At 58.0% G+C, this 14615-nt stretch overlaps 1 protein-coding gene across 1 annotated transcript in view; it reads right to left on the reverse strand.

The window, feature by feature from the left end:
* LOC139404891 (collagen alpha-1(III) chain-like) overlaps window positions 1-14615 on the reverse strand; it is a 65214-nt gene that overhangs the window by 29829 nt on the left and 20770 nt on the right. Inside the window, exons 2-7 of the mRNA XM_071147427.1 lie at window positions 6387-6538; window positions 4968-5116; window positions 4572-4693; window positions 3965-4116; window positions 2666-2814; window positions 812-963 (exon numbers count right to left, since the gene is read on the reverse strand). Coding sequence (XP_071003528.1) covers window positions 812-963; window positions 2666-2814; window positions 3965-4116; window positions 4572-4693; window positions 4968-5116; window positions 6387-6538 — 876 coding nt within the window. The remainder of the gene's footprint in view (window positions 1-811; window positions 964-2665; window positions 2815-3964; window positions 4117-4571; window positions 4694-4967; window positions 5117-6386; window positions 6539-14615) is intronic.

Raw genomic sequence — 14615 nt, forward strand, 5'->3', positions numbered from 1 at the left:
TTGGTCCCCAGTTTGCCTGGAGGGGTCCCTGGGTCCCCAGTTTGCCTGGGGAGGGTCCCTGTGTCCCCAGATTGCCTGGGAGGGGATCCCTGAGTCCCCAGTTTGCCTGGGAGGGGGTCCCTGGGTCCCCAGTTTGCCTGGGAGGGGGTCCCTGTGTCCCCAGTTTGCCTGGGAGGGGGTCCCTGTGTCCCCAGTTTGCCTGGGAGGGGGTCCCTGTGTCCCCAGTTTGCCCCTGGGAGGGGTCCCTGTGTCCCCAGTTTGCCTGGGAGGGGTCCCTGGGTCCCCAGTTTGCCTGGGAGGGGAACCCTGTGTCCCCAGTTTGCCTGGGAGGGGATCCCTGGGTCGCCAGTTTGCCTGGGAGGGGTCCCTGTGTCCCCAGTTTGCCTGGGAGGGGTCCCTTGGTCCCCAGTTTGCCTGGAGGGGTCCCTGGTTCCCCAGTTTGCCTGGGGAGGGTCCCTGTGTCCCCAGATTGCCTGGGAGGGGATCCCTGAGTCCCCAGTTTGCCTGGGAGGGGGTCCCTGGGTCCCCAGTTTGCCTGGGAGGGGGTCCCTGTGTCCCCAGTTTGCCTGGGAGGGGGTCCCTGTGTCCCCAGTTTGCCTGGGAGGGGGTCCCTGTGTCCCCAGTTTGCCCCTGGGAGGGGTCCCTTGGTCCCCAGTTTGCCTGGGAGGGGTCCCTGGGTCCCCAGTTTGCCTGGAGGGGGTCCCTGGGTCCCCAGTTTGCCTGGGAGGGGGTCCCTGGGTCCCCAGTTTGCCTGGAGGGGTCCCTGGGTCCCCAGTTTGCCTGGGAGGGGATCCCTGGGTCGCCAGTTTGCCTGGGAGGGGGTCCCTGGGTCCCCAGTTTGCCTGGAGGGGGTCCCTGGGTCCCCAGTTTGCCTGGAGGGGGCCCCTCGGTCCCCAGTTTTCCTGGGAGGGGATCCCTGGGTCCCCAGTTTGCCTGTTGGGGGTCCCTGGGTCCCCAGTTTGCCTGGGAGGGGGTCCCTGGGTCCCCAGTTTGCCTGGAGGGGGTCCCTGGGTCCCCAGTTTGCCTGGGAGGGGTCCCTGGTTCCCCAGTTTGCCTGGGAGGTGTCCCTGGGTCCCCAGTTTGCCTGGGAGGGGATCCCTGGGTCCCCAGTTTGCCTGGGAGGGGGTCCCTGGGTCCCCAGTTTGCCTAGAGGGGGTCCCTGTGTCCCCAGTTTGCCTGGGAGGGGGTCCCTGCGTCCCCAGTTTGCCTGGGAGGGGGTCCCTGGGTCCCCAGTTTGCCTGGAGGGGGTCCCTGGGTCCCCAGTTTGCCTGGGAGGGGTCCCTTGGTCCCCAGTTTGCCTGGAGGGGTCCCTGGGTCCCCAGTTTGCCTGGGGAGGGTCCCTGTGTCCCCAGATTGCCTGGGAGGGGATCCCTGAGTCCCCAGTTTGCCTGGGAGGGGGTCCCTGGGTCCCCAGTTTGCCTGGGAGGGGGTCCCTGTGTCCCCAGTTTGCCTGGGAGGGGGTCCCTTTGTCCCCAGTTTGCCTGGGAGGGGGTCCCTGTGTCCCCAGTTTGCCTGGGAGGGGTCCCTGGGTCCCCAGTTTGCCTGGGAGGGGAACCCTGTGTCCCCAGTTTGCCTGGGAGGGGATCCCTGGGTCGCCAGTTTGCCTGGGAGGGGTCCCTGTGTCCCCAGTTTGCCTGGGAGGGGTCCCTTGGTCCCCAGTTTGCCTGGAGGGGTCCCTGGGTCCCCAGTTTGCCTGGGGAGGGTCCCTGGGTCCCCAGTTTGCCTGGGAGGGGTCCCTGTGTCCCCAGTTTGCCTGGGGAGGGTCCCTGTGTCCCCAGTTTGCCTGGGAGGGGAACCCTGTGTCCCCAGTTTGCCTGGGAGGGGATCCCTGGGTCCCCAGTTTGCCTGGGAGGGGTCCCTGTGTCCCCAGTTTGCCTGGGAGGGGTCCCTGGGTCGCCAGTTTGCCTGGGAGGGGGTCCCTGGGTCCCCAGTTTGCAAGGAGGGGTCCCCGGGTCCCCAGTTTGCCTAGAGGGGGTCCCTGTGTCCCCAGTTTGTCTGGGAGGGGATCCCTGGGTCCCCAATTTGCCTGGAGGGGGTCCCTGTGTCCCCAGTTTGCCTGGGAGGGGTCCCTGGGTCGCCAGTTTGCCTGGGAGGGGGTCCCCGGGTCCCCAGTTTGCCTGGAGGGGTCCCTGAGTCCCCAGTTTGTCTAGAGGGGGTCCCTGTGTCCCCAGTTTGCCTGGGAGGGGGTCCCTGTGTCCCCAGTTTGCCCCTGGGAGGGGTCCCTGTGTCCCCAGTTTGCCTGGGAGGGGTCCCTGGGTCCCCAGTTTGCCTGGGAGGGGGTCCCCGGGTCCCCTGTTTGACTGGAGGGGGTCCCTGGGTCCCCAGTTTGCCTGGGAGGGGATCCCTGGGTCCCCAGTTTGCCAGGGAGGGGGTCCCTGGGTCCCCAGTTTGCCTGGAGGGGGTCCCCGGGTCCCCAGTTTGCCTGGGAGGGGGTCCCCGGGTCCCCAGTTTGCCTGGAGGGGGTCCCTGGGTCCCCAGTTTGCCTGGGGAGGGTCCCTGTGTCCCCAGTTTGCCTGGGAGGGGATCCTTGTGTCCCCAGTTTGCCTGGGAGGGGATCCCTGGGTCGCCAGTTTGCCTGAGAGGGGTCCCTGTGTCCCCAGTTTGCCTGGGAGGGGTCCCTGGGTCGCCAGTTTGCCTGGGAGGGGTCCCTGTGTCCCCAGTTTGCCTGGGAGGGGTCCCTGGGTCGCCAGTTTGCCTGGGAGGGGGTCACTGGGTCCCCAGTTTGCCAGGAGGGGTCCCTGCGTCCCCAGTTTGCCTGGAGGGGTCCCTGGGTCCCCAGTTTGCCTGGGAGGGGTCCCTGGTTCCCCAGTTTGCCTGGGAGGGGTCCCTGGGTCGCCAGTTTGCCTGAGAGGGGTCCCTGTGTCCCCAGTTTGCCTGGGAGGGGTCCCTGGGTCGCCAGTTTGCCTGGGAGGGGTCCCTGTGTCCCCAGTTTGCCTGGGAGGGGTCCCTGGGTCGCCAGTTTGCCTGGGAGGGGGTCACTGGGTCCCCAGTTTGCCAGGAGGGGTCCCTGGGTCCCCAGTTTGCCTGGAGGGGTCCCTGGGTCCCCAGTTTGCCTAGAGGGGGTCCCTGTGTCCCCAGTTTGTCTGGGAGGGGGTCCCTGTGTCCCCAGTTTGCCTGGAGGGGGTCCCTGGGTCCCCAGTTTGCCTGGGAGGGGTCCCTGGGTCGCCAGTTTGCCTGGGAGTGGTCCCTGTGTCCCCAGTTTGCCTGGGAGGGGTCCCTGGGTCCCCAGTTTGCCTGGAGGGGTCCCTGGGTCCCCAGTTTGCCTGGAGGGGGTCCCTGGGTCCCCAGTTTGCCTGGGAGGGGATCCCTGGGTCCCCAGTTTGCCTGGGAGGGGTCCCTGTGTCCCCAGTTTGCCTGGGAGGGGGTCCCTGGGTCCCCAGTTTGCCTTGGAGGGGTCCCTGTGTCCCCAGTTTGCCTGGGGAGGTTCCCTGTGTCCCCAGTTTGCCTGGGAGGGGAACCCTGTGTCCCCAGTTTGCCTGGGAGGGAATCCCTGGGTCGCCAGTTTGCCTGGGAGGGGTCCCTGTGTCCCCAGTTTGCCTGGGAGGGGTCCCTTGGTCCCCAGTTTGCCTGGAGGGGTCCCTGGGTCCCCAGTTTGCCTGGGGAGGGTCCCTGTGTCCCCAGATTGCCTGGGAGGGGATCCCTGAGTCCCCAGTTTGCCTGGGAGGGGGTCCCTGGGTCCCCAGTTTGCCTGGGAGGGGGTCCCTGTGTCCCCAGTTTGCCTGGGAGGGGGTCCCTGTGTCCCCAGTTTGCCTGGGAGGGGGTCCCTGTGTCCCCAGTTTGCCCCTGGGAGGGGTCCCTTGGTCCCCAGTTTGCCTGGGAGGGGTCCCTGGGTCCCCAGTTTGCCTGGAGGGGGTCCCTGGGTCCCCAGTTTGCCTGGGAGGGGGTCCCTGGGTCCCCAGTTTGCCTGGAGGGGTCCCTGGGTCCCCAGTTTGCCTGGGAGGGGATCCCTGGGTCGCCAGTTTGCCTGGGAGGGGGTCCCTGGGTCCCCAGTTTGCCTGGAGGGGGTCCCTGGGTCCCCAGTTTGCCTGGAGGGGGCCCCTCGGTCCCCAGTTTTCCTGGGAGGGGATCCCTGGGTCCCCAGTTTGCCTGTTGGGGGTCCCTGGGTCCCCAGTTTGCCTGGGAGGGGGTCCCTGGGTCCCCAGTTTGCCAGGAGGGGATCCCTGGGTCCCCAGTTTGCCTGGGAGGGGTCCCTGTGTCCCCAGTTTGCCTGGGAGGGGTCCCTGGGTCGCCAGTTTGCCTGGGAGGGGGTCCCTGGGTCCCCAGTTTGCAAGGAGGGGTCCCCGGGTCCCCAGTTTGCCTAGAGGGGGTCCCTGTGTCACCAGTTTGTCTGGGAGGGGATCCCTGGGTCCCCAATTTGCCTGGAGGGGGTCCCTGTGTCCCCAGTTTGCCTGGGAGGGGTCCCTGGGTCGCCAGTTTGCCTGGGAGGGGGTCCCCGGGTCCCCAGTTTGCCTGGAGGGGTCCCTGAGTCCCCAGTTTGCCTAGAGGGGGTCCCTGTGTCCCCAGTTTGCCTGGGAGGGGGTCCCTGTGTCCCCAGTTTGCCCCTGGGAGGGGTCCCTGTGTCCCCAGTTTGCCTGGGAGGGGTCCCTGGGTCCCCAGTTTGCCTGGGAGGGGGTCCCCGGGTCCCCTGTTTGACTGGAGGGGGTCCCTGGGTCCCCAGTTTGCCTGGGAGGGGATCCCTGGGTCCCCAGTTTGCCTGGGAGGGGGTCCCTGGGTCCCCAGTTTGCCTGGAGGGGGTCCCCGGGTCCCCAGTTTGCCTGGGAGGGGGTCCCCGGGTCCCCAGTTTGCCTGGAGGGGGTCCCTGGGTCCCCAGTTTGCCTGGGGAGGGTCCCTGTGTCCCCAGTTTGCCTGGGAGGGGATCCTTGTGTCCCCAGTTTGCCTGGGAGGGGATCCCTGGGTCGCCAGTTTGCCTGAGAGGGGTCCCTGTGTACCCAGTTTGCCTGGGAGGGGTCCCTGGGTCGCCAGTTTGCCTGGGAGGGGTCCCTGTGTCCCCAGTTTGCCTGGGAGGGGTCCCTGGGTCGCCAGTTTGCCTGGGAGGGGGTCACTGGGGCCCCAGTTGGCCAGGAGGGGTCCCTGGGTCCCCAGTTTGCCTGGAGGGGTCCCTGGGTCCCCAGTTTGCCTGGGAGGGGTCCCTGGTTCCCCAGTTTGCCTGGGAGGGGTCCCTGGGTCGCCAGTTTGCCTGAGAGGGGTCCCTGTGTCCCCAGTTTGCCTGGGAGGGGTCCCTGGTTCCCCAGTTTGCCTGGGAGGGGTCCCTGGGTCGCCAGTTTGCCTGAGAGGGGTCCCTGTGTCCCCAGTTTGCCTGGGAGGGGTCCCTGGGTCGCCAGTTTGCCTGGGAGGGGTCCCTGTGTCCCCAGTTTGCCTGGGAGGGGTCCCTGGGTCGCCAGTTTGCCTGGGAGGGGGTCACTGGGTCCCCAGTTTGCCAGGAGGGGTCCCTGGGTCCCCAGTTTGCCTGGAGGGGTCCCTGGGTCCCCAGTTTGCCTAGAGGGGGTCCCTGTGTCCCCAGTTTGTCTGGGAGGGGGTCCCTGTGTCCCCAGTTTGCCTGGAGGGGGTCCCTGGGTCCCCAGTTTGCCTGGGAGGGGTCCCTGGGTCGCCAGTTTGCCTGGGAGTGGTCCCTGTGTCCCCAGTTTGCCTGGGAGGGGTCCCTGGGTCCCCAGTTTGCCTGGAGGGGTCCCTGGGTCCCCAGTTTGCCTGGAGGGGGTCCCTGGGTCCCCAGTTTGCCTGGGAGGGGATCCCTGGGTCCCCAGTTTGCCTGGGAGGGGTCCCTGTGTCCCCAGTTTGCCTGGGAGGGGGTCCCTGGGTCCCCAGTTTGCCTTGGAGGGGTCCCTGTGTCCCCAGTTTGCCTGGGGAGGTTCCCTGTGTCCCCAGTTTGCCTGGGAGGGGAACCCTGTGTCCCCAGTTTGCCTGGGAGGGGATCCCTGGGTCGCCAGTTTGCCTGGGAGGGGTCCCTGTGTCCCCAGTTTGCCTGGGAGGGGTCCCTTGGTCCCCAGTTTGCCTGGAGGGGTCCCTGGGTCCCCAGTTTGCCTGGGGAGGGTCCCTGTGTCCCCAGATTGCCTGGGAGGGGATCCCTGAGTCCCCAGTTTGCCTGGGAGGGGGTCCCTGGGTCCCCAGTTTGACTGGGAGGGGGTCCCTGTGTCCCCAGTTTGCCTGGGAGGGGGTCCCTGTGTCCCCAGTTTGCCTGGGAGGGGGTCCCTGTGTCCCCAGTTTGCCCCTGGGAGGGGTCCCTTGGTCCCCAGTTTGCCTGGGAGGGGTCCCTGGGTCCCCAGTTTGCCTGGAGGGGGTCCCTGGGTCCCCAGTTTGCCTGGGAGGGGGTCCCTGGGTCCCCAGTTTGCCTGGAGGGGTCCCTGGGTCCCCAGTTTGCCTGGGAGGGGATCCCTGGGTCGCCAGTTTGCCTGGGAGGGGGTCCCTGGGTCCCCAGTTTGCCTGGAGGGGGTCCCTGGGTCCCCAGTTTGCCTGGAGGGGGCCCCTCGGTCCCCAGTTTTCCTGGGAGGGGATCCCTGGGTCCCCAGTTTGCCTGTTGGGGGTCCCTGGGTCCCCAGTTTGCCTGGGAGGGAGGGGGTCCCTGGGTCCCCAGTTTGCCTGGAGGGGGTCCCTGGGTCCCCAGTTTGCCTGGGAGGGGTCCCTGGTTCCCCAGTTTGCCTGGGAGGGGTCCCTGGGTCCCCAGTTTGCCTGGGAGGGGATCCCTGGGTCCCCAGTTTGCCTGGGAGGGGGTCCCTGGGTCCCCAGTTTGCCTAGAGGGGGTCCCTGTGTCCCCAGTTTGCCTGGGAGGGGGTCCCTGCGTCCCCAGTTTGCCTGGGAGGGGGTCCCTGGGTCCCCAGTTTGCCTGGAGGGGGTCCCTGGGTCCCCAGTTTGCCTGGGAGGGGATCCCTGGGTCCCCAGTTTGCCTGGGAGGGGTCCCTGTGTCCCCAGTTTGCCTGGGAGGGGGTCCCTGGGTCCCCAGTTTGCCTGGGAGGGGTCCCTGTGTCCCCAGTTTGCCTGGGGAGGGTCCCTGTGTCCCCAGTTTGCCTGGGAGGGGAACCCTGTGTCCCCAGTTTGCCTGGGAGGGGATCCCTGGGTCGCCAGTTTGCCTGGGAGGGGTCCCTGTGTCCCCAGTTTGCCTGGGAGGGGTCCCTGGGTCGCCAGTTTGCCTGGGAGGGGGTCCCTGGATCCCCAGTTTGCAAGGAGCAGTCCCTGGGTCCCCAGTTTGCCTGGAGGGGGTCCCTGTGTCCCCAGTTTGCCTGGGAGGGGGTCCCTGGGTCCCCAGTTTGCCTGGGAGGGGATCCCTGGGTCCCCAATTTGCCTGGAGGGGGTCCCTGTGTCCCCAGTTTGCCTGGGAGGGGTCCCTGGGTCGCCAGTTTGCCTGGGAGGGGGTCCCCGGGTCCCCAGTTTGCCTGGAGGGGTCCCTGAGTCCCCAGTTTGCCTAGAGGGGGTCCCTGTGTCCCCAGTTTGCCTGGGAGGGGGTCCCTGTGTCCCCAGTTTGCCTGGGAGGGGGTCCCTGGGTCCCCAGTTTGCCTGGAGGGGGTCCCTGGGTCCCCAGTTTGCCTGGGAGGGGATCCCTGGGTCCCCAGTTTGCCTGGGAGGGGTCCCTGTGTCCCCAGTTTGCCTGGGAGGGGGTCCCTGTGTCCCCAGTTTGCCCCTGGGAGGGGTCCCTGTGTCCCCAGTTTGCCTAGAGGGGGTCCCTGTGTCCCCAGTTTGCCTGGGAGGGGGTCCCTGGGTCCCCAGTTTGCCTGGGAGGGGGTCCCTGGGTCCCCAGTTTGCCTGGAGGGGGTCCCTGTGTCCCCAGTTTGTCTGGGAGGGGGTCCCTGTGACCCCAGTTTGCCTGGAGGGGGTCCCTGGGTCCCCAGTTTGCCTGGGAGGGGTCCCTGTGTCCCCAGTTTGCCTGGGAGGGGGTCCCTGTGTCCCCAGTTTGCCCCTGGGAGGGGTCCCTTGGTCCCCAGTTTGCCTGGAGGGGTCCCTGGGTCCCCAGTTTGCCTGGGGAGGGTCCCTGTGTCCCCAGATTGCCTGGGAGGGGATCCCTGAGTCCCCAGTTTGCCTGGGAGGGGGTCCCTGGGTCCCCAGTTTGCCTGGAGGGGGTCTCTGGGTCCCCAGTTTGCCTGGGAGGGGATCCCTGGGTCCCCAGTTCGCCAGTTTGCCTGGAGGGGGTCCCTGGGTCCCCAGTTTGCCTGGGAGGGGATCCCTGGGTCCCCAGTTTGCCTGGGAGGGGGTCCCTGTGTCCCCAGTTTGCCCCTGGGAGGGGTCCCTGGGTCCCCAGTTTGCCTGGAGAGGGTCCCCGGGTCCCCAGTTTGCCTGGGAGGGTGTCCCCGGGTCCCCAGTTTGCCTGGAGGGGGTCCTTGGGTCCCCAGTTTGCCTGGGAGGGGTCCCTTGGTCCCCAGTTTGCCTGGAGGGGTCCCTGGGTCCCCAGTTTGCCTGGGGAGGGTCCCTGTGTCCCCAGTTTGCCTGGGAGGGGATCCCTGTGTCCCCAGTTTGCCTGGGAGGGGATCCCTGGGTCGCCAGTTTTCCTGGGAGGGGTCCCTGTGTCCCCAGTTTGCCTGGAGGGGGTCCCTGGGTCCCCAGTTTGCCTGGGAGGGGTCCCTGTGTCCCCAGTTTGCCTGGGAGGGGGTCCCTGTGTCCCCAGTTTGCCCCTGGGAGGGGTCCCTTGGTCCCCAGTTTGCCTGGAGGGGTCCCTGGGTCCCCAGTTTGCATGGGGAGGGTCCCTGTGTCCCCAGATTGCCTGGGAGGGGATCCCTGAGTCCCCAGTTTGCCTGGGAGGGGGTCCCTGGGTCCCCAGTTTGCCTGGGAGGGGGTCCCTGTGTCCCCAGTTTGCCTGGGAGGGGGTCCCTGTGTCCCCAGTTTGCCTGGGAGGGGGTCCCTGTGTCCCCAGTTTGCCCCTGGGAGGGTCCCTTGGTCCCCAGTTTGCCTGGGAGGGGTCCCTGGGTCCCCAGTTTGCCAGGAGGGGTCCCTGGGTCCCCAGTTTGCCTGGAGGGGGTCCCTGTGTCCCCAGTTTGCCTGGGAGGGGGTCCCTGGGTCCCCAGTTTGCCTGGGAGGGGGTCCCTGGGTCCCCAGTTTGCCTGGAGGGGTCCCTGGGTCCCCAGTTTGCCTGGGAGGGGATCCCTGGGTCGCCAGTTTGCCTGGGAGGGGGTCCCTGGGTCCCCAGTTTGCCTGGAGGGGGTCCCTGGGTCCCCAGTTTGCCTGGAGTGGGCCCCTGGGTCCCCAGTTTTCCTGGGAGGGGATCCCTGGGTCCCCAGTTTGCCTGTTGGGGGTCCCTGGGTCCCCAGTTTGCCTGGGAGGGGGTCCCTGGGTCCTTAGTTTGCCTGGAGGGGGTCCCTGGGTCCCTAGTTTGCCTGGGAGGGGTCCCTGGTTCCCCAGTTTGCCTGGGAGGGGTCCCTGGGTCCCCAGTTTGCCTGGAGGGGTCCCTGGGTCCCCAGTTTTCTTGGAGGGGTCCCTAGGTCCCCAGTTTGCCTGGGAGGGGTCCCTGGGTCCCCAGTTTGCCTGGAGGGGGTTCCTGGGTCCCCAGTTTGCCTGGGGTCCCTGTGCAAGAAAACGTTGAAGACCCCTGCGTCAGGACAAAAATAATGAAACATTTACAGCTGATTGAATTGATCATATTGATTTGTAACAACTTTTTGGGGGTTTCTTTCATCATCTAGGGTGAGGGGACATAGGGCCCTGATCTAAAGTAGTGCACTATGTAGGGAATAGAGTGCCATTTGGGATGAACACCCAGGCGATTTGTTAAAGGTTATAAATCAGGTATAAATCTTACAGCCCTGTGATTTAAATGAAAGCACACCTCAGGAGGTGAACTGCTCAACAACGATCCATCTTTTGGCAATCAATACTTCACTTCCTTTCAGGATTGATAAAAGGGAAGGAGATATTTCATTTTTTTGTTATTCGCAAAGATCATGTTTTTGAGACCGTGTGTAGTGTCTGCATTGCGTCGCTGCTTGAAGGTTCACGTCAATACGGTTGTTTGATGATTTTGAAGAACATGGCTAATAAATGCCGTGCGGATTGTAAATATTGTGGCCTTCCAGTAAGAAGAAGACTGGGAGAGTCTGTGTGTCGGGAAATTATTTTACCGCTAACTGGTATCAGAGGTTGTGGTTATTTATCTTCGTTCTTATAAGTGTTATTAGTTTTTAATTATACATCGAAATAACTAATGAGCTTTTGTTTTATTTAAAACGTTTATTTAACTAGGCAAGACAAGTAAGAAAAAAATTCTTATTTACAATGACGGCCTACCGGGGAACAGTGGGATAACTGCCTTGTTCAAGGACAGGGCGACAGATTTTTTACCTTGTCAGCTACCTTTCGATTACTGGCCCTATGCTCTAACCACTAGGCTACCTGCCGCCCCATTTAACTGTGGGTCTGTGATTGGAGCGAATTGGTGAATCAGGACTTCACAATAGCCATTAGAGTCAATTGACGCACCAGTGCACCAATCAAATTAACATAATACAAAAATCCCCATCTAAATCTATTTGTTTAAGTAGAGATATCTATTCTTTACAGTAGAGATATATGTTCTTTAAGATATAGATAGCTGTTCTTTAGGGTAGAGATAGCTGTTCTTTAAGGAGGTAGAGATATCTGTTCTTTAAGGAAGTAGAGATATCTGTTCTTTAAGGAGGTAGAGATATCTGGTCTTTATGGTTGAGATATCTGTTCTTTACGGTAGAGATATCTGTTCTTTAAGGAGGTAGCGATATCTGTTCTTCAAGGAGGTAGAGATATCTGTTCTTTAAGGAGGTAGAGATATCTGGTCTTTATCCACTCTATGGAAATGAGACTCTCACGAACGCGACAGTGTTCTCCGTTTTGCTCTATCCCCTTGACATGCCCCACAGGACTCGTCTGAAGTCGGTACCACTAATGTGCTCCTGTCTGTAGTCTTCCAAACTGTTTGAGCTACAAACTAATAGGAACTAATACAAACTAATAGGAACTAATACAAACTAATAGGAACTAATACAAACTAATAGGAACTAATACAAACTAATAGGAATTAATACAAACTAATAGGAACTAATACAAACTAATAGGAACTAATACAAACTAATAGGAACTAATACAAACTAACAGGAACTAATACAAACTAATAGGAACTTATACAAACTAATGGGAACTAATACAAACTAATAGGAATTAATACAAACTAACAGGAACTAATACAAACTAATAGGAACTAATACAAACTAATGTTCTAAAATCCCAACAAGTGTCACTGGAGGCTCTGAAGATAACCAGAGACCCAGGTAAAAACCATATGGATGTAGTATGGAAGTAGTATAGTGCCCCCCAAAAAAGGATTCAATATATTATACATGATCTCCTAGACATATAGGACAGACACATCAAAACCTTGTTTCTTGTGATTAATTTTTGACGGTCCTGTTTTGCCATTTACGAATGTGTCACCTGTATTCAATGAGTTTCCACCTCCTCCCGGCCTCTCCTGCATGGGGAGAGAGTGTCAGAGGGACAGGGGGAATTAGCTGATTAAAGCAGGCCGTGTGCTGGCTGGTTGTCAGCAGGGAGAGATGGAGAAGGGAGGGAGGAGAGAGATTAATGTCTGCAAGTGGGTGGTGTAGTGTTTGTGTACCGTGTCACACTCTTGTCAGAGACTGAGAGAAATGTCTTCATCAATTTGTACCCATTATCATGTCAATGGGCAAACAGGGAGAGAGGGGAGGAGGGAGGAGAGAGAGAGGAGGGGGAGGGAAGAGAGGGAAGGGAGGAGAGGGGAGAGAGGAGGGGGAAGGGAGGAGAAGGGAGGAGAGGGGAGAGAGGAGGGGGAAGGGAGGAGAAGGGAGGGGAGAGAGGAGGGGGAAGAAGGGATCTGGGCTTCTGTATCACCATCTGCACACACACACACACACACACACACACACGTACACACACGCACACACACACACGCACGCGCACACACACACACACACACACACACACACACACACACGTACACACACACCTTTCTGCCCGCCCCTCCCAACCAGAGTCATTTACCGTAAGCAGGCTATTTAATTTTCCTGAAATAATGTGCCGACAGCCGACAGCTTCCTGTTTATTAAACAGGAAGCCGGTATGTCCGTGTCACAACATTATGAGACTGCTATATAGTCTCCTGGTGTCCCACTGTATACATTACGACCCACCACCTTCATGAGTTTAACAGCTAAACATCACAACATTTGTTTCTGTCTCTTTAAAGGGGTTAATACCTTTTTTGTCAAAAGGCAAAATAGACTTGATACCCTAATTGATACCCTAATTGATACCCTAATTGATACCCTAATTGATACCCTAATTGATACCCTAATTGATACCCCAATTGATACCCTAATCGATACACTAATTGATACCCTAATTGATACACTAATTGATACCCTAATTGATACACTAATTGATACCCTAATTGATACACTAATTGATACACTAAAGTAACGCACTTAAAGGGATGAGGGGGCCATTTTGGAGTTAAAATAGTATGTTCTGCTCTCTCTATTTAAAGTCAACATGAGGGATGGTTTATTACAGTTTGAGTGAGGGATGGTTTATTAGTCAGTTAGCATGAAGGATGGTTTATTAGTCAGTCAGCATGAAGGATGGTTTATTAGTTAGCATGAAGGATGGTTTATTAGTCAGTTAGCATGAAGGATGGTTTATTAGTCAGTTAGCATGAAGGATGGTTTATTAGTCAGTCAGCATGAAGGATGGTTTATTAGTCAGTCAGCATGAAGGATGGTTTATTAGTCAGTTAGCATGAGGGATGGTTTATTAGTCAGTTAGCATGAAGGATGGTTTATTAGTCAGTTAGCATGAGGGATGGTTTATTAGTCAGTTAGCATGAAGGATGGTTTATTAGTCAGTTAGCATGAAGGATGGTTTATTAGTCAGTCAGCATGAGTGATGGTTTATTAGTCAGTTAGCGTAAGGGATGGTTTATTAGTCAGTTAGCATGAAGGATGGTTTATTAGTCAGTCAGCATGAAGGATGGTTTATTAGTCAGTTAGCATGAGGGATGGTTTATTAGTCAGTTAGCATGAAGGATGGTTTATTAGTCAGTTAGCATGAAGGATGGTTTATTAGTCAGTCAGCATGAGGGATGGTTTATTAGTCAGTTAGCATGAAGGATGGTTTATTAGTCAGTTAGCATGAAGGATGGTTTATTAGTCAGTCAGCATGAAGGATGGTTTATTAGTCAGTCAGCACGAGGGATGGTTTATTAGTCAGTCAGCATGAGTGATGGTCTATTAGTCAGTCAGCATGAAGGATGGTTTATTAGTCAGTCAGCATGAGTGATGGTTTATTAGTCAGTCAGCACGAGGGATGTTTTATTAGTCAGTTAGCATGAGGGATGATTTATTAGTTAGCATGAAGGATGGTTTATTAGTCAGTTAGCATGAAGGATGGTTTATTAGTCAGTTAGCATGAAGGATGGTTTATTAGTCAGTTAGCATGAGGGATGATTTATTAGTTAGCATGAAGGATGGTTTATTAGTCAGTTAGCATGAGGGATGATTTATTAGTTAGCATGAGGGATGGTTTATTAGTCAGTTAGCATGAAGGATGGTTTATTAGTCAGTTAGCATGAAGGATGGTTTATTAGTCAGTTAGCATGAAGGATGGTTTATTAGTCAGTCAGCATGAGGGATGGTTTATTAGTCAGTTAGCATGAAGGATGGTTTATTAGTTAGCATGAAGGATGGTTCATTAGTCAGTCAGCATGAAGGATGGTTTATTAGTCAGTCAGCATGAGGGATGGTTTATTAGTCAGTTAGCATGAAGGATGGTTTATTAGTCAGTCAGCATGAAGGATGGTTTATTAGTCAGTTAGCATGAAGGATGGTTAATTAGTCAGTCAGCATGAGGGATGGTTTATTAGTTAGCATGAAGGATGGTTTATTAGTCAGTTAGCATGAAGGATGGTTTATTAGTCAGTCAGCATGAAGGATGGTTTATTAGTCAGTTAGCATGAGGGATGGTTTATTAGTTAGCATGAAGGATGGTTTATTAGTCAGTTAGCATGAAGGATGGTTTATTAGTCAGTCAGCATGAGGGGTGGTTTATTAGTCAGTCAGCATGAGGGATGGTTTATTAGTCAGTCAGCATGAAGGATGGTTTATTAGTCAGTCAGCATGAGGGATGGTTTATTAGTCAGTTAGCATGAAGGATGGTTTATTAGTCAGTTAGCATGAAGGATGGTTTATTAGTCAGTTAGCATGAAGGATGGTTTATTAGTCAGTCAGCATGAGGGATGGTTTATTAGTCAGTCAGCATGAAGGATGGTTTATTAGTCAGTCAGCATGAGGGATGGTTTATTAGTCAGTTAGCATGAAGGATGGTTTATTAGTCAGTTAGCATGAAGGATGGTTTATTAGTCAGTTAGCATGAAGGATGGTTTATTAGTCAGTCAGCATGAAGGATGGTTTATTAGTCAGTTAGCATGAAGGATGGTTCATTAGTCAGTCAGCATGAAGGATGGTTTATTAGTCAGTCAGCATGAGGGATGGTTTATTAGTCAGTTAGCATGAAGGATGGTTTATTAGTCAGTTAGCATGAAGGATGGTTTATTAGTCAGTTAGCATGAAGGATGGTTTATTAGTCAGTCAGCATGAAGGATGGTTTATTAGTCAGTTAGCATGAAGGATGGT

This window comes from Oncorhynchus clarkii, unplaced genomic scaffold (genome assembly GCF_045791955.1).
Source record: "Oncorhynchus clarkii lewisi isolate Uvic-CL-2024 unplaced genomic scaffold, UVic_Ocla_1.0 unplaced_contig_4687_pilon_pilon, whole genome shotgun sequence".
NCBI classification, from domain to species: Eukaryota; Metazoa; Chordata; class Actinopteri; order Salmoniformes; family Salmonidae; genus Oncorhynchus; species Oncorhynchus clarkii.